Source organism: Phocoena sinus, chromosome 3 (genome assembly GCF_008692025.1).
Source record: "Phocoena sinus isolate mPhoSin1 chromosome 3, mPhoSin1.pri, whole genome shotgun sequence".
NCBI lineage: Eukaryota > Metazoa > Chordata > Mammalia > Artiodactyla > Phocoenidae > Phocoena > Phocoena sinus.
This window is the reverse complement of record NC_045765.1, coordinates 5,851,015-5,877,878: the sequence shown is the minus strand read 5'-3', so window position 1 is coordinate 5,877,878 and position 26,864 is coordinate 5,851,015. Positions and strand designations below refer to the sequence as shown.

General features: G+C 60.7%; 4 protein-coding genes across 6 annotated transcripts; 2 read left to right on the top strand and 2 right to left on the bottom strand.

Moving 5' to 3' along the window:
* Positions 1-612: 612 nt before the first annotated feature.
* STXBP2 (syntaxin binding protein 2) lies at positions 613-8,867 on the bottom strand. Of its 3 annotated transcripts, none has more exons than XM_032628608.1 (19): positions 8,779-8,867; positions 7,469-7,518; positions 7,129-7,210; positions 6,616-6,692; positions 6,411-6,489; positions 6,221-6,324; positions 5,669-5,817; positions 5,410-5,494; positions 5,192-5,322; positions 4,993-5,100; positions 4,649-4,706; positions 4,435-4,500; positions 4,259-4,339; positions 3,693-3,831; positions 3,097-3,206; positions 2,201-2,296; positions 1,367-1,452; positions 1,093-1,250; positions 613-771 (listed from the first exon to the last, which is right to left on the bottom strand). In XM_032628608.1, the coding sequence occupies exons 1-19, from the start codon at positions 8,813-8,815 to the stop codon at positions 686-688; spliced, it is 1,782 nt and encodes a 593-aa protein (XP_032484499.1). In that variant the 5' UTR covers positions 8,816-8,867; the 3' UTR covers positions 613-685. The 3 variants fall into 3 exon arrangements, 2 of the variants coding, with proteins under 2 accessions (XP_032484499.1, XP_032484500.1); XM_032628609.1 differs by having other exon boundaries at positions 620-771; positions 6,411-6,480; XR_004349395.1 differs by having other exon boundaries at positions 621-771; positions 1,715-2,296.
* Positions 8,868-13,389: 4,522 nt separating this feature from the next.
* PCP2 (Purkinje cell protein 2) lies at positions 13,390-15,204 on the top strand. Its single transcript, XM_032625484.1, has 5 exons — positions 13,390-13,434; positions 13,546-13,641; positions 13,881-14,127; positions 14,354-14,478; positions 15,085-15,204. Exons 1-5 carry the CDS (start codon positions 13,390-13,392, stop codon positions 15,202-15,204), a joined length of 633 nt encoding a protein of 210 aa, XP_032481375.1.
* Positions 15,205-15,265: 61 nt separating this feature from the next.
* Positions 15,266-16,646, bottom strand: LOC116752280 (protein PET100 homolog, mitochondrial). The gene is made up of 4 exons (XM_032629129.1): positions 16,564-16,646; positions 15,908-15,994; positions 15,724-15,756; positions 15,266-15,418 (listed from the first exon to the last, which is right to left on the bottom strand). The coding sequence occupies exons 1-4, from the start codon at positions 16,588-16,590 to the stop codon at positions 15,335-15,337; spliced, it is 231 nt and encodes a 76-aa protein (XP_032485020.1). The 5' UTR covers positions 16,591-16,646; the 3' UTR covers positions 15,266-15,334.
* A 226-nt stretch (positions 16,647-16,872) lies between these two features.
* XAB2 (XPA binding protein 2) lies at positions 16,873-26,473 on the top strand. Its single transcript, XM_032628618.1, has 19 exons — positions 16,873-16,948; positions 18,045-18,193; positions 18,498-18,621; positions 18,855-19,052; positions 20,053-20,187; positions 20,266-20,430; positions 21,700-21,844; positions 22,318-22,469; positions 22,556-22,675; positions 22,769-22,900; positions 23,005-23,136; positions 23,240-23,353; positions 24,596-24,758; positions 24,867-25,057; positions 25,278-25,400; positions 25,485-25,656; positions 25,868-25,997; positions 26,129-26,232; positions 26,327-26,473. The coding sequence occupies exons 1-19, from the start codon at positions 16,898-16,900 to the stop codon at positions 26,386-26,388; spliced, it is 2,562 nt and encodes an 853-aa protein (XP_032484509.1). The 5' UTR covers positions 16,873-16,897; the 3' UTR covers positions 26,389-26,473.
* The last annotated feature ends 391 nt before the right edge of the window (positions 26,474-26,864 follow it).

The following is a 26,864-nucleotide window of genomic DNA, read 5'->3' as shown; positions in this document are numbered from 1 at the left end:
CTTAGCAAACTAACACACCCAATGAAGGGTCTGATAAGTCCTGCAGTTAGGAGCCCCTGTGAACAGCCTGGAGAAAGTGGGGGCGGGGAGGAGGATAAGCAGGGAGAGTTCTCTCTGGGGTGGGAACTGGGCATTGTTTGCTGTGTTCCTCACACAAATGCAGATTCTGATCCTAGGAGCCTGAGAAGACCCCTGGCCTTGTGTGGCCCCAGGCCCCACTGAGACAGTTCCTGAAGGGCTGGGGGTGCTGGGATACAGGGCCTGTTCTGCTTGTTAACACTACTACTGATGGTCCCACTGGAGCAGCCGAGATAACCCTAGTACCAGTAGAGGAGCAGCTGCTGTCATTTTCCGGTGCCGTCAGCTTTCGGCGCCATTTCACCTCCTCTGTAAAGCCACTGCCGTCATTGGCCCCCGTGTTTTTGGAAGGGGGACCCAAGAAGTTGGCCAAAACCTAGCAGCTAGTAGATCTTGGAGCCAATATTCAAATTAGAGCTTGGGATGCCCTCTGGAAGGACAACAGGATGGGGTGGGGCCTGAGGCACAGGTCAGGGAATGGGACCCAAGGGTGGCAGTCCTCGTCTAGCTCCCATGGAAAGAAAGTGAGGTGGGTGCCAGCTGGCAGAAACATGGGAGTTTATTTCTCTGAAAAGGGCAGGGGGCAGGTCAGGCAGGGGCGGGAGGGTCAGGGCAGGGAAATGTCCTCCAGCTTCTGGTCCAGCGTCTTGAGGTCATCCAGGAAGCGGGTCGGGGTGAGGATGTGTGAGGAACCTGGGCAGGAGGATGGGGTTGGGGGAGTGGCCTCGGCCCCCGACACCCCCCAGGTGGGGTGCTTGGGAAACCAGGCCCTGACCCTAAGGCCTCAGAAGGCTCACCCCTCGGAGAGAGAGGGGTCCACTCCTAGGTGACCCCTTCCCTGGGAAGCCAAGCCCTAGCCCCTCAGGTATCCGGTATCCTCTCACCCAGGCCCTGTGGAGGCTCTAGGCTTTGGGCACCCAGAAGGCATGCAGCTGTCAGTCCCCCAGGGACCCACACACAGGGGCAGGCTCCCGACCCCACCCCAGCCAAGGGGCCCCAGTCCTGGCCACTCACCAATAAGCACCTCCCACTTGCCATCAGTAGCCCTGGTCACCTCATAGGCGGCCCGCATCTCTGACATGGCCACACCGCCCATGATGTAGACGATAAGCCGGGGCCCTGCCCGTGCCTCCACACCCGTCTTGTTCTTGTGCCAGTGGCCGAAGCGGGCGCTGTCCGGGGGAGACAGGGAAAGGTCAGTCTCAACAGCAGACCACCACCCCCATACCCAAGCCTCACCCCCCACAGGCCCGGGCACAGCTAGGGCGGGGGCATCCCTGGGCCTCACCTGACAGCAGCCTGGGAGCTGGGCATGGGTGCAGGGTCAGACACAAAGGGCCACAGCTTCCGGTCCAGCCGGTCCTCCACGGCATCCTGGGGCCAGAGGAGGAGGCTGAAGAGAGGGGTCCGGGCGACGGGGCGCACGGCCTGGAGCCCCCTCCATAGGGTGTGTTCATGGGCCAAGATCCCGGCAGACAGGAGCTACCATCTGTGTCTCCAGCCCCTTGGCGATCCAGGACTCTGGGCCCCTAACTTCTTAAGGACCCTGCTCCTCCTCAGCTCCTCAGGGACCCAGAAGTGTGGACCCCCAGACCCTTGGGAACCCAGGATTCTGAGCTCCCTGCCCCTCAGGTACCCAGAAGTCTCAGCATGCAGAGTCCATGGGGATACGGGGGCCAAGGTCACTGGTCTCCAAGCAGGCGGAGGTGCCCGGACTCCACACAGACGGCAGGAAGCCAGGAAGCCAGGTCCCTGGCCTGGTCCTTTGTGTTGCTGCTAATTTTGGTTCCCAGAATGGGCAGGGACTGGCATGGGGAGGACAAAGGGGGACCCAGGGGGCTTTCTGGGGGGCAGGAGCGAATAGAGGGGGACAGAGGAGGGGACCAGCAGGTGGAGAGGAAATGAAGCTCCCCTATGAGGGACCCCTCTGACACCCCACTTCCTCCAGTGTGGGCTTGGGATTGCCCCCGTGACAGCGCAAATCGGATGCCACAGGGATGCCCATAATGAAGGATTTCCCCTTAAGCCTGGGGGCTTAGGACGGTAATCAGGAAGAGGGCTGAGCGTTGCCTGGATAGGGGCAGGGGGTGGGGGTCAGGCCCCAACCCCCGAGCAGCGGTACCTCCATCACATCCTTGATGATCGGGGTCCAGCGGGACAGCTGATAGGTGGGCTCTGAGCGCTCCCTCCGCTCCAGCCGGCTTGTGGTCCCACAGCCCTACAGGCGGGGTGGGCCGGGGTCAGTGGGGGAATCAGGGAGAAGGAAGCGGGTCATAAATGGGGCTGGGGGCTTGTCGGACTTGGGAAGGTTGCAGACAAAGATGGAGAAAGGGGACAGAGAACCAAAGAGAAAGATAGAAGGAGGGAGGGAGACAGAGAGAGAGAGACGCAGAGAGAGCGAGGAAGGGAAAATGAGAGGGAGGAAGAAATACAGAGGCAGTGAGACAAAGATGCGACAAACAGAAAGATCAGGACTAAGAGAGAAAAATGGAGACAGATGTGGGAGGACACAGAAGCAAGGGAACTGAGAAGTGGCGGACAGGGCAACAGACGGGCACCTGGGAGAGAGACGGAGGACCAACCGGCAAGGGGAGAACATGAGAGATGCGCGTGGCCAGAGGCGGAGGCAGGGTCAGGGGAAGCGGAATGTGTGGAGATCGGAGCACAGGAAGCTGCCATGTGTGTCCCGCCCAGGTCGGTGGCCCTCAGACCTCTAGGAGCCCAGGGTCAACTGTGTGCTCCATGCTGGTGACCCGGCTATCCGCCCCTGGGACTCGGACCACATGGACTGGGGCTCTGACTATGCCTTGCCCGCCCTGTTTCTCCTATGACCGCCGAGGCTGGGGACAGCCCTGGTGCCCCCCGGTCCCCAGACCCCACTCAAGCCTCCTGTCCTCCAAGAACCACATCGTGCCCTGCGTATCCCTGCCCTGGTCACTGCCCTCTGACTCAGTGCCCGCTCCCCAGGCGGCCCCACCCCCATATCCGCCTCCCCCCGCAGTCTCTGACCCAGCATACCCCGGGGTTGGTGACAGTGCCCCCCAGCTGCTCCAGGTTCTGGATGAGGCTGCTGTGTGCCTGCACGTTGGCGTGCTGGATCAGCTTGGCCAGGTTCTCCTCGCTCACACCTGGAGGAGGCCGATGGGCGGGCTGACGTGGATGGGATGCTCACGGGGTTGTGGGGGAGGGGAGGGTGGGGGGACAGAGGTGGCCATGCACGCTTCTGGGTTGAGGGGCTTGCGGTGGGGTGAGGAGGTGCCAGAACCATGACAGGAGCAGCCTACAGTTCAGAGACCCTCGGGACCAGGGGAGCCACCCAGGCTGGCGCGGGGGGGTTCCTGATGTTAGAATTCTGGATGCAAATCCCAGAGGGGGTAGTAGACTGGGGGATCCTCTGGAATCAGTTGAGGGGGCCAAATTTGGAGACGTCATAGATTTGCAGGCTCTCCATGCCAACGGAGGCCAATGGAAGGAGGCCCAGGGTCCACAGGGGTATCTGTGGGGTTTGGGGGCATCCCGAGGGCAGGGCAACTGTGGGGTTTAGAGAGTCCCAGGATCACTGGAGACTGCGGTGAGTGGCGGTATACCAAGGCCCCCCCTTGCCCCCTACCCACCATTCCGTAGAAGAATGTAGAGCAATAGAACCCGGATCTTGTCGTAGGCTGGCACTGCGGCGTCTAGAAGCACTGGCACGATCAGCTTCATGGCGTCCTTGATCTTCTCGCCCTCTGCGTCAGAGCCCATGGCTAAGTCCTGTGGGGCATGGGGGTCAGCCACTATGTGGGGGGACGGGGCGGGGCAGGACCATCCCAGAGGGCTCGGCAAGACCTTTGGGCTTCATTTCATCTGACCACCAGGTCTCTGAAGGTTCTACATGTGTTCGCAGAGAGGCCCCACCTCTCGCACACGCCCGTCCTCTCCATAGGCTCCACCCCCTCGCAGCCCCAGCCTCTTCCCCACGGGCCCCACCCCTCACACAGGCCACACCTCTCCATAGGCCCCGCCCCTTACCCTGGTCCTACCTTTTCACGGGCCTGGCACGCCCACAAGCCATACTCTACCCCAGAAAACGCCCCTTCACAGGCCCCGCCTCCCTCAAGGCCCCGCCTCCCCACAGACCCCGCCCCCCACGCCCAGCCTCCCCTCCACAGACCCCACCCCTGCCCTGGGCTCACCCTACCTGCTCCACACTGCACAGCTTCTCCACACAGCCCTTGAAGTGCTTCATGCAGTCATCGGCTAAATGCAGGTGCGTAGAATACTGAGGGGCAGAGGTGGGAATTGGGGTAACAGAGGTGAGCCAGGGTGGAGACGGGGTGGCAGTTGGAGGGGGGCAGGTTCCCCGCCCCCGCTCACCTTGTTCAGCTCCTTCTGGTACTGTGGCATCTTTTTCAGGATGTGGGACAGGTCTTTGATGTTGGCCTGGGGACAGGAAGGAGCGTGAGCCAGGCCCTGCCTACCGGAGGCCCCTGCTGCAGGCTAGGGATCCAGACTGAGGCCCCGCCCCCATCTTTGGGGGGGAGGGGCGTTCCTCCCAAGCTGCTCACCCTGACACAGGCCCACACCCTACCTTGTCTGTGGTCAGCCTCTTGCTCTCACAGAATGTCTTCAGGAGCTCCGTGACCTTCCTGGCAGTGAGAGTGGGCAGGGGGCAGGATGGGGACGGGTGCCAAGACCGTAGTTTGACGGCAGAGTTGGGGGGCATTGCACGGCCAGGGGATGGGAGCCAGGAGACACAGGCCACGTGCGAGCCCACACTGGGGACGCGCCGGGGAGGCCAGCGGAGGGGTGTGGCTCGTGGAGGGGCGCTCACCCACAGCGGGAGGCCATGTACCCGGTCCACAGAGGGGTGGGAGGGGGTGGGGACCGCGTGCGGAAGGGCCCATACCCCCGGCGCCCACCACGTGCCCGTACTTGGACACATCTGCGATGTGCATGTGCCGCAGGTCCACCCACAGGTCATCGTCCTCGTCCAGCAGCACGGCCTTCTCCCGGGCCTCGCTGAGCCCCGTGGTCTCATACCTGGGGTAGCGGGAGACATGAGCGTCGGGCGCACTGGCTGAGGACCCAGGTCCGCAGTGATGGCAGATGGCAAGTCCCGGGGTCCACCCACCTGTACGTGTCCTGCTCGATGTCCAGCAGGTCGTAGGCCATGGCCTGGAAGGTGAGCTCGTGCAACAGTGGGGACACGGGGTCGGCCGCCCGGTCCATGATGAGTAGCTGTGAGCGACTTTTCTCAGGGCCCTGGGGTGGAGGGGATGGGCAGGGATGAGGACATTGACCCTGACCCTGGCTGGGCCCTCCCCCCACCTCCCCAGAAAGCCCCCTCACCTCGCCCAGACTGGGAGTGTCTGCCTTGAAGGCGTTCAGCTTGGCTAGGACTGCGTGGGCCAGCTGGGCCGTGTCCTCTGGGCCCCTGGGGATGGGGTGGGCAGATGTGGGGGGGGGGGGCTCAGGGCGTGAGGTTGGGGAGGGCCAGGCGCAGACTGGGGGTCGGGGATGGGGTTAGGGACCAGGGTGAGGACTGGGGCTGGGGTTGGAAACAGGATGGGGTCAAGGTCAGAGGGTGGCATCCAGGTGGGGTTCCCACTTGTGGTAGCGGATGGCCGGGTACTCTTGCAGTGTGGCGCACAGGGTGGCGATCTGCTGGGCCAACGCTTCGAGCTGCCGTGCCCGCTCGCTGGCACGGAAGGGGCAGTAGAGATTGTAGGTGCTGTGCGGGGCATCCAAGGAGAACACCTGGGAGGGCACAGAGCCGCCGCTGGAGATGTAGCCTTGCCCAACTCCAGCAGCCGCCATCTGCCACTCCCTGGGGCTTCCTCTGGTCTCTGGAGCCTGCTCTGCCATCTAGGAGGCAGGCCTGGGGCAGCCCCCAGCTCCTGTCTAGAGAAGGAGGTGGAGAAATACCTCAGTCCCCTCCAACTTGGGACGACGCTGAGGTGAGCTCTATGCTGCCCCCTGCCGTTACCCAGTGGGACAGTACTCCGGGTGCCGCAGCGCTAGGAGCTCATTCCGCCCGGTGTTGGCTCCTTTGCTTTCTGATTCAGTGTCCCCTTTACTTGTCTCGGTGCCTGTTTCTGAGGGAACCTGGGACGTTTGGTGACAGACCCCCACCCCTTCCCAGGACTAGGCTGGGCTGTACCTGAGCCTCGTACGGGAGGAAGGCAAGGTGGATCTCTTTCAGCGTCTTCACCACCTTCGCCAGCCGGGAGCGGCCCAGCTCACAGAACAGGGGCTCGGGGCAGGCTGGGGTGGGCAAGAGGGGGCATCAGGTCAGGGCAGCCCACACACCCCTCGCCCTGACCCCCACCCCACTGGCTCTCCTCACTCACTGTCGGTGAAGAAGATGTGTGCCGCTTTGTAGGTGAAGGTCGGGGTCCCCTGGAAGTCTGCGATCAGGGCCTGCACCGACTGAGGAATGCGGATCACTCTCCAGGCATGGCCCCTAGACTGACCATCCCCTGCCCCAGCCTCCAGCCAGCTGCCTGTCCCCCATACACTGCAGACATGCGCGCACACACCCGCTCACATAGGCACCTTCTCCGTGGGGCTCAGCAGATAAATGGCCTCCAGACTGGGGATGGGTTCTCGCCGTTTGTTGATGTCCTCCACAACTAGTAGGAACAGAGGAAGGGGCACATGATGGCAGTGGGGCCAGGGCACATGGGGAGTCTCTGACTCAGGGAGCTGGACACTTGGGAAGGAGGGTCAGATCCTGGAGTGAAGCAGGGGGACTGCACTCCCTAAGGGTCCAAAGCAGGAGGTGCACACCCATGGGTCACACGGCTAAGAGCTACATGGGCAGGGTCCTGCACATTCGCGGGTCACATAGTCATACCCCTTGGGGATCGCCCATAGAAAGTTATCCATTCTGGACGTCACGCACTGAGAGTCCTACATGGGGTTCCACATACAGGGGCTGCACAGCCATGGGCTCCCAAATCAGGGCTGTCTGTGCAGTAAGCTGCATATTTGGGAGTTCTGGAGAATTTGAGGGGATCCCACACTCAGGTCCCATCTGGGCAGCATGGGGTGGGAGTGTCCACTCACTGGTGATGCCCTCAGCCAGGATGTCTGACATCTTGCAGCAGGACGACAAGATGCGCATACTCGGGTGGTCCATGATGAGCACCTGTCCAGATGGATGGACAGATGGACCGGCGGACAGACAAGAGGGTGGGAGAGGCTGAACCTGTCCCTGAGGAGGGGCTGGGGCAGTGGGCAGGCCTGACAGCTTCAAGAGCTGGTTGAACACGAGGACCCAGGACCCCATCCCCAACCCACCGCATCCCACCTCTGTGGACCAGCAACCTCCTTAAGGAGTTGGAGGGAGTCCCACATTCAGGGCCCCCTACATGGGTTTGGACAAGGCATTCTGTCTCACCCCTACCTTCCACTCCCCATCCTTCTTGACGCTCCGAATGACTCCGCTCAAAATTTCTGCGGGGAAGTGAGGGGCAGGCTCAGGTCCTCTGGCCCCACCGTGCCCCCAAACCTTCTGGGTCCCGGGCTGGACCTCCATCTGAACTCACATTTATTCCTCCCCCCAGTCCTGTGAGGTAGCTCCTAGTCAGCCCCAATTTACAGACAGGGCCACTGAGGTTCAGAGAAGAGAAGTAAGTTGCATAAGCACCCTTGCACTTAAGTGGCGAGTGCCTGAGGCATGAGTAGCCACTGGATAACTATGCTTTAGATAAACGAATAACTAGAAAGCCAAGACTCACATAACAGGTCTACCTGCCTCCAGAGCTGGGCTCTCAGCCTCCCTATCTGCTACTCAAGTACTCCTGGCCTGTATATTTCAGCCACACCCTCATTCGACCTCCATCAGTTTCCCCTGGACCAGAACACAGGACCCCTGGATCCCTGGTCTGAAGCATGCCTGGCTGTGGTCATCCCATTACCCAACATCCAGCCTCAGTTTCCTCATCGGTATAATGGAATCAGCGATTCTCCTATCTCCCCATTAACTCCTATGTAGGAGACTCCTTTTTCAGTTGGGGTTTTGGGGGTTTGAGCCACACTGGTCCCTGCCTAGTGGAGGGAGTGGATAGGCAGCCCCGCCCGGCAAGAGTGTCGTGTCCACAGTTATCATGACGGCCAGGGCGGAAGGAGCCGCTGAGGCCGGAACTACCGGAGGTGGGGGAGGGGGCGACCTCCACCCCTCCCCCAAGAACCCAGCCTGCTGGGCCTGGATGCCTGGGTCCTCTAGCTGCATTGGGCTCTTAGCGACCGGGCAAGGAGGAAGGCGTCCCCCACCCATGGACCTGGATAGGGGTCCGGACGCGTCGCCTGAGCACTCTCACCACCTGGGGTCGCTGACCAGCGCACCCAGGCCCGGACCCCGTCCGCACCAGGGGCCCCAAGAGTCCAGCTCGCCGGACTTTGCCCGGCTGAGATCCGGGAGTCTGGATGTTCAGCTGTGCCCTCCCCCCGCTGGCACCCTAGGGGGCCCAGGAGTCCCTGCCCAGCGCCTGTCTACGCCACCCTTAGTCTGATTCCTTTAGGTCCCCGGAGTTCTGTCTCCCAACTTAGTTCCGCTCCCTCAAGGGAGAAACGGGACATCCAGCTGAGGCCAAGTCCCCGTCCGCCCCCTCGAGCGTCAGGTGCTCGACGCCCAGCCAGGCCCCCAACTCCCCGCCGCCTGGGTCCCAGAGTCCGTGCGCACCCGGCCCCCCGCCCCCAGGGGGCGGCACTCACTCTCCCCCACCACCGCCTTCAGCCCCGAGGGCGCCATCTTCCCCTAGGGGCGCCGCCGCTTCCGGGTCTGTCCCAAGGTGGGGGCGTGGCCCTGAACGTCATCCACGTGGACTCCGCCCCGCGGGGCCTGGCTCCCGCCCCCTGCGCACCTGGCCCCGCCCCGCCGTCGGTTTTCAGAGAGGATGCTGGGTTCAGTGTGGAGCCGACCCGCGAATGAGTCCACGCAGACGCGCACCAAGTCGCCGGACGACGCACTCACAGACGTGAGCTCAGACACACTTCCCTAGCTTGTGTGCAGCGAGAAAGTGGGATCGCAAGGCAGTAATAACCTCTTCATCTTCCCCAGGCACAGCTCCACCCTGCCCGAAGTTTCTCTTTGTCCGAAAGATACAGTGTGCCCACCCGGAGCCGCGGGGCCACAAACCCGTGCCCCACTTATCTAATGTACCCGAGTTTAACAGCAGCACTGGGCTTAGGCAACACTTGATAAACTGAGGAGGAGGCCTGGAGGGATGGTTGAAGCTAAGCCTGTACCTACTGTGTGCTAGGGACCCGTGCCAGCTTCTCAGTCGATCCTGCCAGAGACCCTGACGGGAGATGCAGGATAGACAATGAAACAGGGGCTGGGCCGGACCCTTGTCCAAGGCCACGTGATGAGTAGGCCTATTGCAATCTAAAACACGAGTCTGTCCCGGGAGGTTTGCTGGTCATGGCCTTGCTGATACGCACGTGGATTCAGTGGCATGCTCAACGGCTTGCATTCTCTCTCTCTCTCTCTCTCTTGCTCGCTCTTTCTGTCTCTCTCTCTCTCACACACACACACACACACACACACACACACACACACACCCCTCAATTCACGCTCGACTAGAAATTTCAGGGCCTGCCCTGCTGTGCACCAGCAAAGGGCTGACACCTTGTCATGCAAAGGGCCCAGTTCAGCAGCACCTCATCCTTTAAATGAGGATTTAAAGTGTGACACACGTGTGTGAATGCAGAGTCCTAAGCTGGTTCAGTCCCGAACCCATGCTTTTATTTGGCCATGTTTCTTAAGAGTCGGCCAGGTGCCAGGTCCTCTGCCACTTTCATGGGACAGGCATGGGACTGACCACAGTGAATAAATAAGACCAGAAAGCCTGCCAGGCAGCACTTAAAGTTGAATGGAGGAGGAGGGGATAGAAAATAATCGGTTATGCCTTAAGGAAATAAACAGTGACCTGATAACAAGTGCCACGGTGGGGGGCGCTTTATTGAGGGTGGTGCCAGAGGGGTACCCTATGGGTGTGGCCTTTAGGCTTAACCCTGAATGACATCAGGGAGCAACCATGCAGAGAGAAGGGAGGGATGAGCTCAGAGGAGTGGCTGGAGTGAGGTGAGGTTGAAGGGGCTACGGAGGCCAGACCTCTGTGGGACGTGGTAGGACTAACCCGATTTGCCTTGGATTGAGGGGTTCACAGGACCCAGGACTTTCAGTGCTAAAACTGGGACAGTCCTGGGCAAACCAGGATGGCTGTTCTCTCTATGTAGGAGTTTGGGGTTTTCTTTCCTTTTTCCTTTTCCTTATTTCTTTCTCTTTCTCTTTCTTGCTCACCTTCTCTTTCTCTCTCCCCCTCCCTCCCATCCTCTCCTTTTCTCTCTTTCTTTCATAGTTTTATTGCAATATAATTCACATACCATACAACTTGATCACTGAGAGCATACAATTTAATGGCTTTTAGCATATTCACAGTTGTGTATCCATCACCAATTTTGTTTTGTTAAATTTATTTTATTGATGTATAGTTGATATACAATGTTAATTTCTGCTGTACAGCAAAGTGATTCTGAGAATATACATATACGTGTATATATATTTTTTAAATTAATTATTTATTTTTGGCTGCGTTGGGTCTTCCTTGCCGCGCGCAGGCTTTCTCTAGTTGCGGCAAGTGGGGGGCTACTCTTCATTGCCGTGCACGGGCTTCTCATTGCGGTGGCCTCTTGTTGCAGAGCAGGGCTCTGGGCATACTGGCTTCAGTAGTTGTGGCTCATGGGCGCGGGCTCAGTAGTTGTGGCTCGCAGGCTCTAGAGCACAGGCTCAGTAGCTGTGGCTCACGGACTTAGTTGCCCCATGGCATGTGGGATCTTCCTGGAGCAGGGCTCAAACCCGTGTCCCCTGCATTGGCAGGCAGATTCTTAACCACTGTGCCACCAGGGGAGTCCCTATGTATGTATTCTTTTCCATTATGGTTTATCACAGGATATTGAATATAGTTCCCTGTGCTGTACGGTAGGACTTTGTTGTTTATCCATTCTATGTATAATAGTTTGCATCTGCTAATCCCAAACTCCCAATCCATCCCCCATTCTCCCCTCTTGGCAACCACAAGTCAGTTCTCTATGTCTGTGAGTCCGTTTTTGTTTTGTAGATAAGTTCATTTGTGTCACATTTTAGATTCCACATAAAAATGATATCATATGGTATTTGTCTTTCTCTTTCTGACTTACTTCACTTAGTGTGATAATCTCTAGGTCCATCCATGTTGCTGCAAACGGCAGTTTCATTCTTTTTCATGACTAACATTCCATTGTATATATTTACCACATCTTCTTTATCCATTCCTCTGTCAACGGATATTTAGATTGCTTCCATGTCTTGACTATCGTAAACAATGCTGCAATGAACACTGGGTATATCTTTTCATGTATCTTTTCAAATTATAGTTTTGTCTGGGTATATGCCCAGGAGTGGGATTGCTGGATCATAATGTAGTTCTATTTTTAGTTTTTTGAGGAACCTCCACACTGTTTTCCATAGTGGCTGCACCAATTTACATCCCCATCAATGGTGTAGGAGGGTTCCCTTTTCTCCACACCCTCATTAGCATTTGTTATTTGTAGATTTTTAAATGATGGACGGCATAACCAGTCAAGTTTAGAACATTCCCATGATCCCAAGGTGCTCGGGTTTTCTCCTGAGGACAGTGGGGGCCAAGAGAGAGTTCTGAGCAGGGGAAGGAGGGGACCCTTGCAGCTCCTGGGAGGAAGGACAGATTGCAGGGGCAAAGGAGGGAGCTGGGAGACCCTGAGGAAGCTGGGACCACCTCTAGCTTCTCAGCCTGTCCCCTGGTGGTGAGGCTCTGTAGGGTCTGCCTCCTCTCATTTTACTCAGTGAGGGTGACCAAGGTCTTCTGCTGTTATGGGCGCAAGGCTGCCCACAGAACAGAAAAGTGTGTTGAAGTCCTAACCCCCAGAACCTTAGAACGTGCCCTTATTTGGAAATAGGGTTTCTGCAGGTGCAATTAGTAAAGATGAGGTCGTGCTGCAGGAGGGTGAATCCCTAAAGCATCGTGACTGGTGTCCATGTCTTATGACAGCCATGTGAAGGACACAAGGGGGACATCTGTGACAACAGAGGCAGAGACTGAAGTCCTGCTGCTACAAGCCAAGGGACACCAAGGACTGCCGGCAGCCACAAGAACCCAGGGAGAGGCAAGGAAAGACCCTCTCTTCCATGCTACAGGAGTATAGCCCTGCCAACACCTCGATTCTGTACTTCCGGCCTCCAGAGCTGTATGACAATAAACGTCTGTTGCTCTAAGCTACCCAGTTTGGGACACTTTGTTAAGGCAGCCTGGGAAACTAATATGTCCGGGTAGGAGCAGGACATCACGTTGGCATCCGGGTCTTGGGGCCATGGAGAGGGTGTGAATGGGGGCTCCGGATGGTGGAGGGCTGCCTGGAGAGGAGGACCAAGCTTTTCAATTGAGCAGAGGTGATGAGAGCGTGGCCCGTGTATTCTGAGAAGAAACTTTAACTGGTTTCCAGAAAGGCATCCTGGGGATGGAGTGGGGTGCAGGTGGGATCCTCCCAGCATCCTCCTCTCCCGGGGCACTGAGGGAGAGCCATAGCTGCTCAGCGGAGGGGGCAGGCACCTTCCTCCCCAGGAGTCTAGCCTCCAGTTCCTAGGCGGGGCTGGGGGGAAAGATCAGAGGAGACAGACCAACCTGGCATTGGCGGTGGGGAGACAGGAGCTACCAGACCTTCCTGTTCTGGGAGTAGGGGGTGGGCAACCAGACCAGGGGACAGTGAGTAGAGAGGAAGGGTGGCCAGGTGACAGAGGCCAGCCGGTGGTGCCTCAGGGGTCCTCGGGCCCAGCTTCCCCTCCTCCCACCACCTGCGGATGGCAATTGCCTTTCTGGCAGATATCGGTGGGCAAGCTGGGTAGCTTCAGACCTCATCTCGGCTGCCCTATGACCCTGTCCTCTCCCTACGGGACCAAGCCAGCCCAAGCTCCCCACTGTGGGGGCGCTGCTTTGGCCAACTGCTGCACCCCACCTGAGAGTCCCTGGGGCCCAGCGAGTCCTGCTGGGCCAACAATGTCCGAACCCAGGTCACCCTGCCTCCTGCCCCCCACGTCAGCCCTGGCCTCACGCTGCAAAAACGATTATCTGGATCATCTTTATGGGGCTTAAGCTTGGATGGGAGCAGATGGGGCGTGAGCTGGGGATTTCGGGCTGGGTATCCACTCCCCGCCACGTCCGTCTCTTAAAAAGCCTTCTCTGGCACGGGGCCAGGGCAGAGGCCAGTGGAGAGGTGGACAGGACCCAGGGGAGGGGAGCAGGGACAATAATGGACCAGGAAGAGGAGGATGGGGGCTCGGCCTCCTGCGACAAGGTGAGCAGGCCCCGCCCCCCCCCCACCAACTCAAGGGCCCGTGAATGACAAGGCTAATGAGTTTGTAGGGCACCTAATTAGCAAGTGAGTCTCCTGGGACCCCCGACCCAGTTGCTGCCCAAGAAGGTGCTGGTGGGCGGGAGGGTCCGAGTGCCTAACCCAGCCCCAGGGCAGAGGTCAGGGCTCTTAGTGCTGACCCCCTGTGAGGTGAGGGATGCTGGGACTCAGGAGCTGTCAGGGGAACGTTCCCCTGGCTCGTGTCCCAGCCCCCGGGCCACCCCGCAGTCAGGCCCCAATCTAGGACGGTGGACCTCTCCCTTGGGGCAGCACCACGTGACATGGCACTGCTGGTGTGGCCCCTGGGGCGGGGGCCGGGATTGAGGAGACTCATGTCTCATTTGGAGCAGCTCTGCAGAGCAGCACATCGGCGGGCACCATGGTGAGAGCCACAGAAGGGGCAGGGCAGGCCCGGGGGTCGGGGGGAAGCTGGCCGGCCAGGAGGGGAGTTGAGGGCTCCTCCAGCTGAGGGGCCGGCCGGACTGAGTGTGTGTGCCCCCCAGGCGGGCTCCCCAGACCAGGAGGGCTTCTTCAACCTGCTGAGCCACGTGCAGGGCGGCCGGATGGAGGAGCAGCGCTGCTCACTGCAGGCGGGGCCGGGCCCAGCCTCCCAGGGCCGTGAGAGCGGGCAGGGAGGTGTGCGGAAGTGGGCGTGATGGGGGGGTGTGAATGGGGCAAGTGCCCATCTGGGGGACCAGTGGGCAAGCGTCTGAGAAAGTGAGCAGGCAAGTGGGGACAGAGATGCCTGCGGGTTGGGGGCAGATGTGAGCATGCTTCCTGGAGAATGTGAGTGGGGGTGGAGGGATGGGTTGGGGGCCTCCATCCGGGCTGAGTTCTTCCCCACGGCCTCTGCTTCATGCAGAGAGCGGCCCTGCACCCGAGATGGACAGTCTCATGGACATGCTGGCCAGTACCCAGGGCCGCCGCATGGATGACCAGCGTGTGACAGTCAGCGCCTTGCCTGGCTTCCAGCCCCTGGGCCCCAAGGTAGGTGATGTTCTGCCAGGGCTGAGGAGAGACCAGCCACACTGATCCCTCTAACCCTGCCTCCTACCCCCACCCCTGTCCATCATCTGCCCCTGGGGATGAGCACCTGGTAGGAGCACCCACCCTGTGTACTTGCCAGGCACAAGACCCCGGCCCATCCAATACCCCAGTTCAGAGGTAGGACAAAGGCCCAGACAGGGCTGGGAAGAGATCAAGGTCATGCAGGGGGCGTGTTAAAGTCAGAGCTGTGGCCAGAACTTGTGGCTCCCGCTCCCAAGTCTGAGAACTTCAAGGAAGCGAGAGAGAATAGACCCACTCCTGGGAAGACACCTTGAGGGTGGAGAGCATGCGAGCTCATGCCCAGGACACATCCAGACACCCATGTGTCCATGTCACACGTACTCACCCACAGCTTGGCTTCTGATCAAGATCCCAGGGACGTCCCCAAGACCCACCAGCTCCCAAATACCACCCTCAATGTTGAGTAACTGAGGAGTGGAGAAGCTCAGGGATGGTGGGGCAGATGGGGGGAGGTGGGACTCCGGTTGCCACCTGCACTGGCCAGCACTGCCCTTGGCCCTCTGGCTGACCCCTCTGCATCCACAGGATGGAGTGCAGAAACGAGCCGGGACCCTCAGCCCCCAACCCCTCCTCACCCCTCAGGACCCGACTGCACTCAGCTTCCGTCGAAACAGCAGCCCCCAGCCCCAGACACAAGCCCCGTGAGGGCCTGAGGCATCCTGGGCCCCACTTGGCCCCCCAAAGCAGACAATAAAACACTTCCACGAGCAACGAAGAACCGTGTATGTGTGTCATTCTGTGGGTGGAGAGGCAGGGATTCAGGCACTTGGAGGCCTCAGGACCTCTGCTGGGCAGCACGAAGGAGCTTTTCCTCCCGCTGCTTCCGTATCCTTTCTTTGAATTCTTCTAGCTCTTGGCGCTGGGTAAGGGAGTGGGATGGGAAGGAAGGAGGGGCGTACACACCTCAGGGCCTGGACCTCTTTCTCAGCACCCCTCCCTTTAATCCCCCAGACCACCACTTCACAGTTCAGTGACTACACTGGAAGCCTGTGCCAATTATAACCCAGGTCCAAGTGGGATTAGCTTCAACCTTCAGGGAGAGGGCAATAAGGAAATCACATGTCCCTCCACTCTCGGTTCCCTGTCCATGACTGAGGGTCCCATGATGGCCACAGGAACCCACGTTCCTCCCTCCTCCGGTGGGAGGAAAAGGAGGTTGCTTACCTTGTCTTCCTTCTCGGGGGGCCACAGCTCCCTCTGTAGGGACAAAGTCACAGCTGGATACACAAGCCAGGAGCCTCCAGAGCCTCACACCCAGGGCAGGGTTGGCTCAGGGGAGGCAGACACTGGTCCCCATCAGGTTGGTGCCCCATAACCTCCCCCACCCCCGGAATGAACCTGTGCCCACCTTGCGCTGTATGACATAGTCCTCAAACCACTCGGCCTGATTGGCAATCCAGAACATAGCTACAGGGAAGGTGAGGTAGATGGTCATCTGGAAGGGCAGGGGTGAGATAAGAAGAGCCAGGAGTCACCCCCACCACCCCCAAACTGTGCAGAGGCTGCTTAGAGCCTAGAGGACCATCCCCTGACAGAGACCAGTGGTGCTTCCCCAGCGCCCCCAGAACTCCAAAACTCCCATCAAGGGTACAGAAGCCATACACCTTAAAGTCTAGCCTCCATAATCCAAAAGCCCCCTCCGAGTCCGGGAGACTCCCTCTCAAACACACACACACACACACACACACACACACACACACACACACACACACACTCGCCCCAGGAACAGAAAAGCTCGTACTACAGTAAAGGCATCTCTTTGAGATCTCATTATCCCACCCCCTCCCCAGATCACCCTTCTCAGAAGGCTTTCCTCACACGAGCCCTCCCAGAGCCCCGAACCCTGTGCCCCCTTCTCTAGGATTCCAACCGTAAAGGTCCCTATCAAATCTCAAGAGCTTTCGCTCCAGAGTGCCCTCTCTCAGAGGTCCCCCTTTTCAGAGCCTCCTCCTCAACCAGGAAGACCCCGCGCCCAGGCATGCAACCACTCCATTGCTCACTGACCCGAAACACCTCCAGCTTCACCCCCATCTCGCTCTTCTCAGGCTTCAAAGCCGCTTCCGCCCAAAGCCAACCATCCAGCAAGACAGCAGCCCATTGGGAGTCCGAGGGTTCCGCTGCTGAACCTGATTGGTCCGATGAGATCCGTGATGACGTCATATTCGGGCGCTTCTCCTGTGCTTCCGGTAGCTGGACGTCTACGTGAAAGTCAACAACGCAGGGCGCGCAATCGGGAAGGGTTCAACCAATAGGAAATGGGCCTGGTTCGAGAGGGTGGGCCTTCAGCCGGAGACGTCATTATAACGCGACTCCTGCGCGTACCTGGAGTGCCAGAAAAATGGTGGTGACGGCGCGCCTCTCGAGGCCCGAGCGGCCGGATCTTGTCTTCGTGAGTCCGCGGCGGGCCCGGGGGTGGCCTGCCTGGGGGCACTGGGGCTCAGATGCCTCAGGAGATTCGGGCATGGCAGCCCGGGGGATCTAGGCCAAAGTTATGCCGGTCTGAGGGCAGGAGGACCCTTACGGGCCAGAGACCGGATTATGATGTACGGACCAGGCTGGTCAGGAGCAGAGGTCTGGTGCTAGAGCCCAGGTGACCTGAGCAAATAGCAGGTGGTTGAAGTTAAGGGCCTGGCGTCCCGGGCCTGGGGCGGAAATGGGAGTGGGCGAGAAGGGAGACTCGCGTAGCTCAATCTTGAGAGGCCTGGTGTTTGAAGTAAAGGCATGACGACCAGTCCAGGTCTCTGGTTTCAGTGGTAAAATCTTGGTGTCTTGGGTAACGGTCTAGGTTTGGTCCTGAGCGTTATAGTTTCTGGGATAAGGGCATGGTGTCTGGACCGGGAGAACCCTGGAATCAGAAGTAAAGACCGGGTGATGTGGAGCTGATCAGGCGATGGCCCGTGGACTCCTGAAGAGTCAAAGGCTTGGTGTTTGAAGTAGAAGCCTGGTATCTTCACTAGATTCTTGGTGTCTCGAGTTAAAGGCTAGGCATCTTGTACATACCTTTCTTTCTGAGATAAGGGTCTAGCTTCCAAGTTCTGGGGCAGAGTTGAGCTAGACTCTGGCTAGTGGGGTCCTGAGGTGCCAAACGTCTCGTGTCTGGGAAGAGCCATGTTGTGAGGAGGTGACACTTGACGTCTAGGGCAGAGGCCTGGCGTCGGACCAGGGTCTTGGTGGCAAAAGAGTCTGGTGATCTGGACCAGAGTGGATAGCTTGATTAGGAAGGCCAAAAGAGTGATGTCTGGGTGACAGTCTCATATCTGGCCTAGAACGCTGTGACCAAGGAGTCTGATGGTCTGGGTCAGATTGTAGGCAGTAGTATTCTGAAGGGTCTGGACCAGATTCCTGGTATCTGGGTGTCTGGTGACCGGGCTCCCGATGGTGAGGATTGTGGGACCTGGGGAGGGGTCTGGAGTTTGGAGTGGAGTGGTGCTGCGCGCAGGCTCTGAGAACAGGCCTGTCTTCTCCCTGTACCCCGGCCCTGGCAGGAGGAGGAGGACCTCCCCTATGAGGAGGAAATCATGCGGAACCAGTTCTCCGTCAAATGCTGGCTCCGCTACATTGAGTTTAAGCAGGGTGCCCCGAAGCCCAGACTCAATCAGCTCTATGAGCGGGCGCTGAAGCTGCTGCCCTGCAGGTGAGATTGGTTGCAGCTGCCCTGCCTGCCCCAGCCCCACACCCACCCCACCTTATCCAATCACCCCAGAACTTGCTAGTAGGTCCCACGTGATTGCTATGTGCTGTGTTGCCGAATATACATTCCCCTGATCAGTGAGCACGCCTTCCCTGACGTCCCGGCCATTCCCCCATTGCAGAGACTTGTCACCCCTCCCTGAGCCCCTTCTCCCAGCACTTGTCTCATGGGGCAGAGTGAAGGGTCCCCAGGTCCATAAAGCTGACCAATCACTGTCTGCCCCTCCCCTCTCCCCCCACCCCCCCAGCTACAAACTCTGGTACCGCTACCTGAAGGCACGCCGGGCACAGGTGAAGCATCGCTGTGTGACTGACCCTGCCTACGAAGATGTCAACAACTGCCACGAGAGGGCCTTTGTGTTCATGCACAAGGTGGGGAGGGGGCCTGGCTGGGCCAGGGGATGAGTGGGGAGGTGGGGCTCAGAGTCCACGGAAGTGGACAGAGCAGGGGGTTGGAGTCCTGTGGCCTCTGTGCACTCAGGGTTGAGCAAGACTTGGTTCCAGGGACACGGGACTTCCGGGTCCTGCTGCAATGGACTTCTGGTGTCTTTATGGCCTGGTGGTGGTGCCGGCAGCTCAGACCCTGCCTCTCCCCGCACCTCCAGATGCCCCGGCTGTGGCTAGATTACTGCCAGTTCCTGATGGACCAGGGACGCGTCACACACACGCGGCGCACTTTCGACCGTGCCCTCCGAGCGTTGCCCATCACACAGCACTCTCGTATTTGGCCCTTGTACCTGCGCTTCCTGCGCTCACACCCCCTGCCTGAGACTGCTGTGCGGGGCTACCGGCGCTTCCTCAAGGTAAGCCCCTCAGAGGGCGAGATGGGGCCAGGCTCAGCCAGGTGGGCCAGTTCCCCCAGGTCAAGACTTTCCGGAAACTGGCTCGTTGGGACACTGTCTGCCCTAACAGACAGAATATGGGAACAAGGCTTCTTAAGACAGGGTTTTGTTTGTGAGTTCTGTGTTTAATCTCCAGACAGTTTGCTAGTAACCATGTCAGGTATTAAGACAGGTGCCGGGGGCAGTGTGGCTAAGACAGTTGCTGCCTCCATGGAGCTTTCAGTCTAACTTTGCAGACAGATACATATTACCTGACCCCATAAATCAGAGTAAAACTGCAGCCACGGGAGGGCAGGGAATAGGAGATAAACGACTAGGGAAACAAATAACAGGCAGGGCTGAGAGTCGAGGTGCCAATAGTCGGAAGGCACTGTGTGGTTTTCCTGAACTTATAACGTCTCTTACGCGTCTTGAAATGCTTAGCATGGTGCTGTTTAGGGGCTTGTGATGAAAGCAGGTCTTGGCCTGTGCAGGCTGGACCAGCCAGGACTGAGACTGGACCACTGGGGCCCAGGCTGGACCAGTCAGGACTGAGACTGGACCACTGGGGCGCAGGCTGGACCAGCCAGGACTGAGACTGGACCACTGGGGCGCAGGCTGGACCAGTCAGGACTGAGACTGGACCACTGGGGCCCAGGCTGGACCAGCCAGGACTGAGACTGGACCACTGGGGCGCAGGCTGGACCAGTCAGGACTGAGACTGGACCACTGGGGCCCAGGCTGGACCAGTCAGGACTGAGACTGGACCACTGGGGCGCAGGGTGGACCAGTCAGGGCCCAGTCAGGGCTGGAGCTGGACCAATGAGGCCCAGGCTGGACAGGTGTGGCTATGACTGGGTGTGCGGGGCGAGCTCTTGTCCGGGACAGTGGTGGGTGGCTGACAGAAAGCCCAGAGTGGGAGGGGGCACGGTGGCATGGCCCTGTGGCCCCACTGACAGCTGGCGGGTGGATGGGTGCCCAGCTGAGCCCCGAGAGTGCCGAGGAGTACATCGAGTACCTCAAGTCGAGCGACCGGCTGGACGAGGCCGCACAGCGCCTGGCCACCGTGGTGAACGACGAGCGCTTCGTGTCCAAGGCCGGCAAGTCCAACTACCAGGTGGGCCCCGGGGTGACGGCTGGGCGGGAGGGCTCGCCCCTCAGGGACAAGGCTGACGCTCCTTCCCATGCCTTGCAGCTGTGGCACGAGCTCTGCGACCTCATCTCCCAGAACCCAGACAAGGTGCAGTCTCTCAGTGTGGACGCCATCATCCGCGGGGGCCTCACCCGCTTCACCGACCAACTGGGCAAGCTCTGGTGCTCGCTGGCCGACTACTACATCCGCAGCGGTCACTTCGAGAAGGTGCTTGAGCACGTGGGGCTCCGGGAGTGGGGTGGGGTCTCCCTCCAGCACGTAGTATTGGGGGATGCCTGAGGACACGCGTGTGAGCAGAAGACGTGCACGTGGACCGCTTTTGCCTTTCTGAAGGTGGGGAGAGGCAGGCATCATGGCCCTGCCGGCAAGTGCACCCACTTCAGGCCAGCCAGACCTGGATCTCTCTGCTCTGGCCTTGGACCTGCTTCAGCTTGGGTGTCCTCATTTGCAAAATGAGAGTGACAGTCACTTCCTTGCCTACTGGGACTCGGGCACCGAGGGGGTGTCCGGTGTGAGGGTCCCTCCCGAGGTGTTGGTGTTTCTGTCAGTGTCCATGTCGGCTGTTCTCCTCATCGGGCCATGGAGTGGCGAGCTTGGGGCTGGGGTGGGGGGCGGGGTGTGGAGCTCTGAGAGGTCCCCAGAGGGGCTGGCTTGGGACTGGCTGGGGAGGGGGGTGCCGGGGGGAGCAGAGTGGGAAGGAGGAGCTGGAGGGGGCTCAGAGGGAGTGGTGAAGGACTAGGGAAGGGGGGCCCTGCAGGCTGAGGAGGGGCCGGCTGTGTCCTGCTGTGGGGAGCCGCCAGCCAGCCAGCCGTGAGCAGGACATAAGCCTGACCAGGTGTGTGTCTTACAAAGACCCTTCAGGCTGACACTTTGAGTGAAGCGCACAGGCCGAGGCCGTCAGCAGGAGACCGGCCAGGAGGCTGCTGGAGCCAGCGGCCAGGCAGAGGCAGAGGGGCAGGATCAGCCAGGGCCAGGGGTAGAGCGACGGGCCTGCCCTTGGTGGGGATGCGCCTCGCCCACGCCAGCACTTCCCTTTCATGCTGCCCTTGGGGGTTGGTGTGGGGGGTGACGGGGAGAACGTGAGCTGCAGAAGGGGGTCGGGCAGGCGTGAGGGGTACTTTGTAGCAACGATTGAGTACTCCGTGGCAGGGTCCCTGCAGGGTGGCTGGTCACCTTTTGGGTCTCACTGGGGCCAGACCCTTTGTGCGTCTCACTCGAGCCCCGCAGTGACTCTGCGTGAGGGGCTGTCACTGTCGGTTTACTGCTGAGGAGCTGAGGCCTCCAACTCGCTCTGGCAGAGGACGGGAGGGGAGCTCCGACCACGGCCGTGCGCTGACAGAGCTGGGCGGGCCCAGGGAAGGCCCTACGGGGGTTCTGATTTGGGACTGGTGCCAAGGGCGGTGCTGCCGGATGCCCTGTGTGCATGCGGTGGGCACACGTGCCTCTCCCCTGCCAGCACTTTCCCCATCCCCACAGGCTCGGGACGTGTACGAGGAGGCCATCCGGACCGTGATGACCGTGCGGGACTTCACCCAGGTGTTCGACAGCTATGCCCAGTTTGAGGAGAGCATGATTGCGGCGAAGATGGAGACGGCCTCGGAGCTGGGGCGGGAGGAGGAAGGTGAGCAGCAGGGGTGGACCGCAGGGCTCAGAGGGGTCCCGAGTGGCTGGGTCAGGGGAGGTGTGGGGCTTGGGGTCAGAGGCCAGCAGGGAGGGAGTCTGAATGGGCGCTGCGGGTGGGATCTCGGCGGGTAGCCAGGACTGGGAACATATCTCAGTGGGGCTCGGGCCGGCCACTGGTGGGAAGGGAGAGCTGGCTGGACAGCAGGCATGGGGAGGGGGGGCCTGGGCCAGAGCTTGGCAGGGAAGAAGGGCTGGGAGGAATGGTGGGGATTGGAGGGAGTTCCAGAGTAGCTTGGCCCCAGGGCAAGTGTGAGGTCAGGGTGGCCCTGGGGCAGCTCAGGGAGGGAGTGCCCGGATGGACAGTGGCGGGGAGCTGGGGGCTGAAGGGAGAGAGACCTGAGAGACGGAGGTGGCCGGGGGCCGCGTGCTGAGGCCTCCCCCCCTGCTCCCGGCTTTTACCACGGGTCCCAGACGACGTGGACCTGGAGCTACGCCTGGCTCGCTTTGAGCAGCTCATCAGCCGGCGGCCCCTGCTCCTCAACAGCGTCCTGCTGCGCCAGAACCCGCACCACGTGCACGAGTGGCACAAGCGCGTGGCCCTGCACGAGGGCCGCCCGAGGGAGGTACGTGGCGGCCCCACCCCCTGTCCCCAGGCCCCGCCCTCCCCGACCAGGGCCCTGCCCAGCCTGACCCAACCCCTCCTGCCCAGATCATTAACACGTACACGGAGGCCGTGCAGACTGTGGACCCCTTCAAGGCCACGGGCAAGCCCCACACCCTGTGGGTTGCGTTCGCCAAGTTTTACGAGGACAACGGGCAGCTGGATGACGTGAGTGCCGTGTTGCGAGTACTTACAGGTCCTCCGCCCAGCGCCCACAGGCGGGCGGGCGGGGTCTCAGATTGGCCTCTGCCCACCCCACAGGCCCGCGTCATCCTGGAGAAAGCCACCAAGGTGAGCTTCAAGCAGGTGGACGACCTGGCCAGCGTATGGTGCGAGTGTGGCGAGCTGGAGCTCCGGCACGAGAACTACGACCAGGCCTTGCGGCTGCTGCGAGTAAACACGAGCCCGGGTTGGGAGGGGGTGGGGGAGCCTCAGGGTGTGTGATCTGGTCCTGGACACCCCCCGTGGCTTTCCCCCTGCTGGCGCTGCCCGTGCAGAAGGCGACGGCGCTGCCCGCCCGCCGCGCCGAGTACTTCGACGGCTCAGAGCCCGTGCAGAACCGCGTATACAAGTCTCTGAAGGTGTGGTCAATGCTGGCCGACCTGGAGGAGAGCCTCGGCACCTTCCAGGTGAGCCGCCAGGATGGGATGGGGGCGTGGGATGGAACACGCCCCACGGGGGGCCGCTGACTCCACCCCCGGGACATGCTCTGACCGGCCCCCTGCCCCACAGTCCACCAAAGCCGTCTATGACCGCATCCTGGACCTGCGCATCGCCACACCCCAAATCGTCATCAACTACGCCATGTTCCTGGAGGAGCACAAGTACTTTGAAGAGAGCTTCAAGGTGAGGGGGCCCCGGACGGCATTGTCCCCTACCCGGGCTGCCATCACCGCCGACTGGGAGGCTTAAACAACAGAGATGTGTTTTCTCAGTTCTGAAGGTCGGAAGCCCAAGATCAAGGTGTCGGCAGGGCTGGTTTCCTCTGAGGCCCCTCTCCTTGGCTTGTAGAGGCTGCCTTCTCACTGTGTCTTCACGTGGACACCTTTTTGTGTGTTTTTGGTGTCCCTCCTGTTCCCAGCTCTGCTTTTGTGAGGCTGTCAGTTGTATTGGAATGAAATTTACCCTAATCTCTTTTTTTTTTTTAAATTTATTTATTTTTGGCTGTGTTGGGTCTTCGTTGCTGTGTGTGGGCGTTCTCTAGTTGCGGCGAGTGGGGGCTGCTCTTTGTTGTGGTGCGTGGGCTTCTCGTTGCAATGGCTTCTCTTGTTGTGGAGCACGGGCCCTAGGCACGTGGGCTTCAGTAGCTGTGGCTCGCGGGCTCAGTAGTCTTGGCGTACAGGCTTAGCTGATCTGCAGCACGTGGGATCTTCCCGGACCAGGGCTCAAACCCGTGTCCCCTGCATTGGCAGGTGGATTCTTAACCACTGCGCCACCAGGGAAGTTCTCTCTGTTTAACTTAGTTGCTTCTTTAAAGATCTTATCTCAGAAGACAGTCTTGTTCTGAGGTACGGGGAGTTAGGATTTCAACTTGAATTTGGGGGGGACACAGGTCAGCCTGTCACAGGCATGGAGTTCTGCCTGTGTATGCGGGGGTGCGCCTGCCTTGCTGCTCAGGCGGTGGGTTTTAGGCACGTGGGGTGTTTTCCATGTGCACGTGTACGTGTGGCGGGGCCTTGCCCCACTGTCTGAGGTTTTGTCGTGTACAAGTGGAGACTGTGCACATACATGGACGGGGAAGTCATACACACGTGCGAGTGCCCCCTCTGCCTGAGTGGCAGGCCCTGCCCCTCTGCCTGGGTGGTGAACCTTCTTCCGGGGCACCGGGCTCCAGTGTTTGCAAGCTGAGGTTCCACCCTCCTCTTCAGCCATAAAGTCACTGACTGATCCTAGTGAGCCCTAGTCCAGCTCTGTCTTTGGGGTCCTTGCAGTCTGTCCAGGGAGACAGGCAGCGCACAGACACTCTTGGCTTTGACTGCGTGATCACAGGGAGAAGTGGGATGGGGAGAGGTGGGCAGACAAGGGGCCTACTTGCTGAGCCCTAAGGAGTCTCCCCCTGTGGACTCACATGACTCCCCCCCGGGGCAGGCATACGAGCGCGGCATCTCGCTGTTCAAGTGGCCCAACGTGTCCGACATCTGGAGTACCTACCTGACCAAGTTCATCGCCCGCTACGGGGGCCAGAAGCTGGAGCGGGCACGGGACCTGTTTGAGCAGGCACTGGATGGCTGCCCTCCCAAATACGCAAAGAGTGAGGAGGGTCAGGTGGGCTCGGTGGGGGTGGGGGGGTTGGAGGGGGCATCACAGGCCCAGCCACTGACCTCTGACCACCCCCCCCCGCCGCTGCATCCTGTCACAGCCCTGTACCTGCTGTACGCACAGCTGGAGGAGGAGTGGGGCTTGGCCCGGCACGCCATGGCCGTGTATGAGCGCGCCACCAGGGCCGTAGAGCCCGCCCAGCAATACGACATGTTCAACATCTACATCAAGCGGGCGGCTGAGATCTACGGGGTCACCCACACCCGCAGCATCTATCAGAAGGCCATCGAGGTGCCCGCTGCAGGGGGTGGGGCGCGGAGCTGGGGCTAGAGAGGGGGAACAAGGGGTCCTGTAGGCAGGGTATCCGAGCGAGCCTGTGCGCGGCGTCTGTGGGGAGGCCCGCCCGCCCAGGGGCCGGCCTGGTGTGCTGGGAACCACCAGGGCTCCCCCAGAGGGGCGGCCCCCTCCGCCTCACATCCCACCCTCCCTGATCCCTCCCGACCCCCCCCAGGTGCTGTCAGACGAGCACGCCCGGGAGATGTGCCTGCGGTTCGCGGACATGGAGTGCAAGCTCGGGGAGATCGACCGCGCCCGGGCCATCTACAGCTTCTGCTCGCAGATCTGTGACCCCCGGGTAGGGACGGGTCCCGGGCCCGTGGGTGTGGGAGTCTGCGGCTGAGCCAGCCGGCTCACGTCCCCCGGCCCTGCCCCTCTGCAGACGACCGGGGCCTTCTGGCAGACGTGGAAGGACTTCGAGGTCCGGCACGGCAACGAGGACACCATCCGGGAGATGCTGCGGATCCGCCGCAGCGTGCAGGCCACGTACAACACTCAGGTCAACTTCATGGCCTCCCAGATGCTCAAGGTGACGGGCAGCGCCACAGGCACTGGTGAGCAGCTGTGGCCCAGTGGTGGTCTCCCGGGCTGGGAGCATCAGGGTCTCCTCTGCCTCCCCTGCCTCAGGCTGGGAGCTCCTCGAGGGCCAGGGCCTCAGGCCCAGGTCGGGGGACGCCCAGCAGCACTCAGACCGAGGCAGGCACCTAAGGCCGTGGTTGAGGACAGCTTGCCCAAGGCATCTGACTCCCACGCTTCCCCCCGCAGTGTCCGACCTGGCCCCTGGGCAGAGCGGCATGGACGACATGAAACTGCTGGAACAGCGGGCCGAGCAGCTGGCAGCTGAGGCTGAGCAGGACCAGCCCTCGCGGGCCCAGAGCAAGATCCTGTTTGTGAGGTGAGGGCGGGGCGGTGGAGCCGAGCTGGGAGCCGGCCAGCTCTGCAGGAGGGGAGGGGCGGGGAGGTTGGGGGGCTGCTGGGCCCAGCTGAGCAGTGTGGCCCCCTCCCCCGGCCGCCTGCCTTCCCCAGGAGTGACGCCTCCCGGGAGGAGCTGGCCCAGCTGGCCCAGCAGGCCAACCCGGAGGAGATCGAGCTGGGTGAGGACGAGGACGAGATGGACCTGGAGCCCAACGGTAAGAGGCCGGCTGGCCAGGTGGGCTGGTGGGCGGAGGTGGGGGCGGGACCCCCTCCTGGAAGTTGACTGAGTCCTCCTCGCCCCACCCCCAGAGGTGCGCCTGGAGCAGCAGAGCGTGCCGGCCGCCGTGTTCGGGAGCCTGAAGGAAGACTGACTCCCATCCCCTACGCCCGCCCCGCCCCCCCCCCCCCCCCCCCCCCCCCCCCCACTGCCCCAGTGAAGCTTGTGTTTGGACGTTCTGGTCTGAGCCTCCTTCCTCCCCGACCTCTCCTACTGCCTCGGTGCCCCTGGGGACTGCCAGCTCAGTGCCGCCCTGCCCCCCACCCCACCCCCCAGATTGGCCGGTGTGGGGAGGTGGGGCAGCTGGGCTCCAGGCCAGGGCACACGCTCCACCCTAACCCCGCAGAGCCAGTTCTGGGCTCCGAGAGGCCAGTCTCTCTGCCGCCTGAGGCCCTGAGCCTGGAGGGGGCCCCTGCGCCCCTCCCTCTCAGCAGATAGAGATACTCAGCCTCCCCACCACGAACCCTTCTTCCTTGGATGAGGGCACCCCCCTCCCCTTGGGAAGAGACTGGGCTGAGAGCTCCGGGGGCAGGCGGGCCCCAACCAGCTCTGTGATCTTAGCAAGGCGCT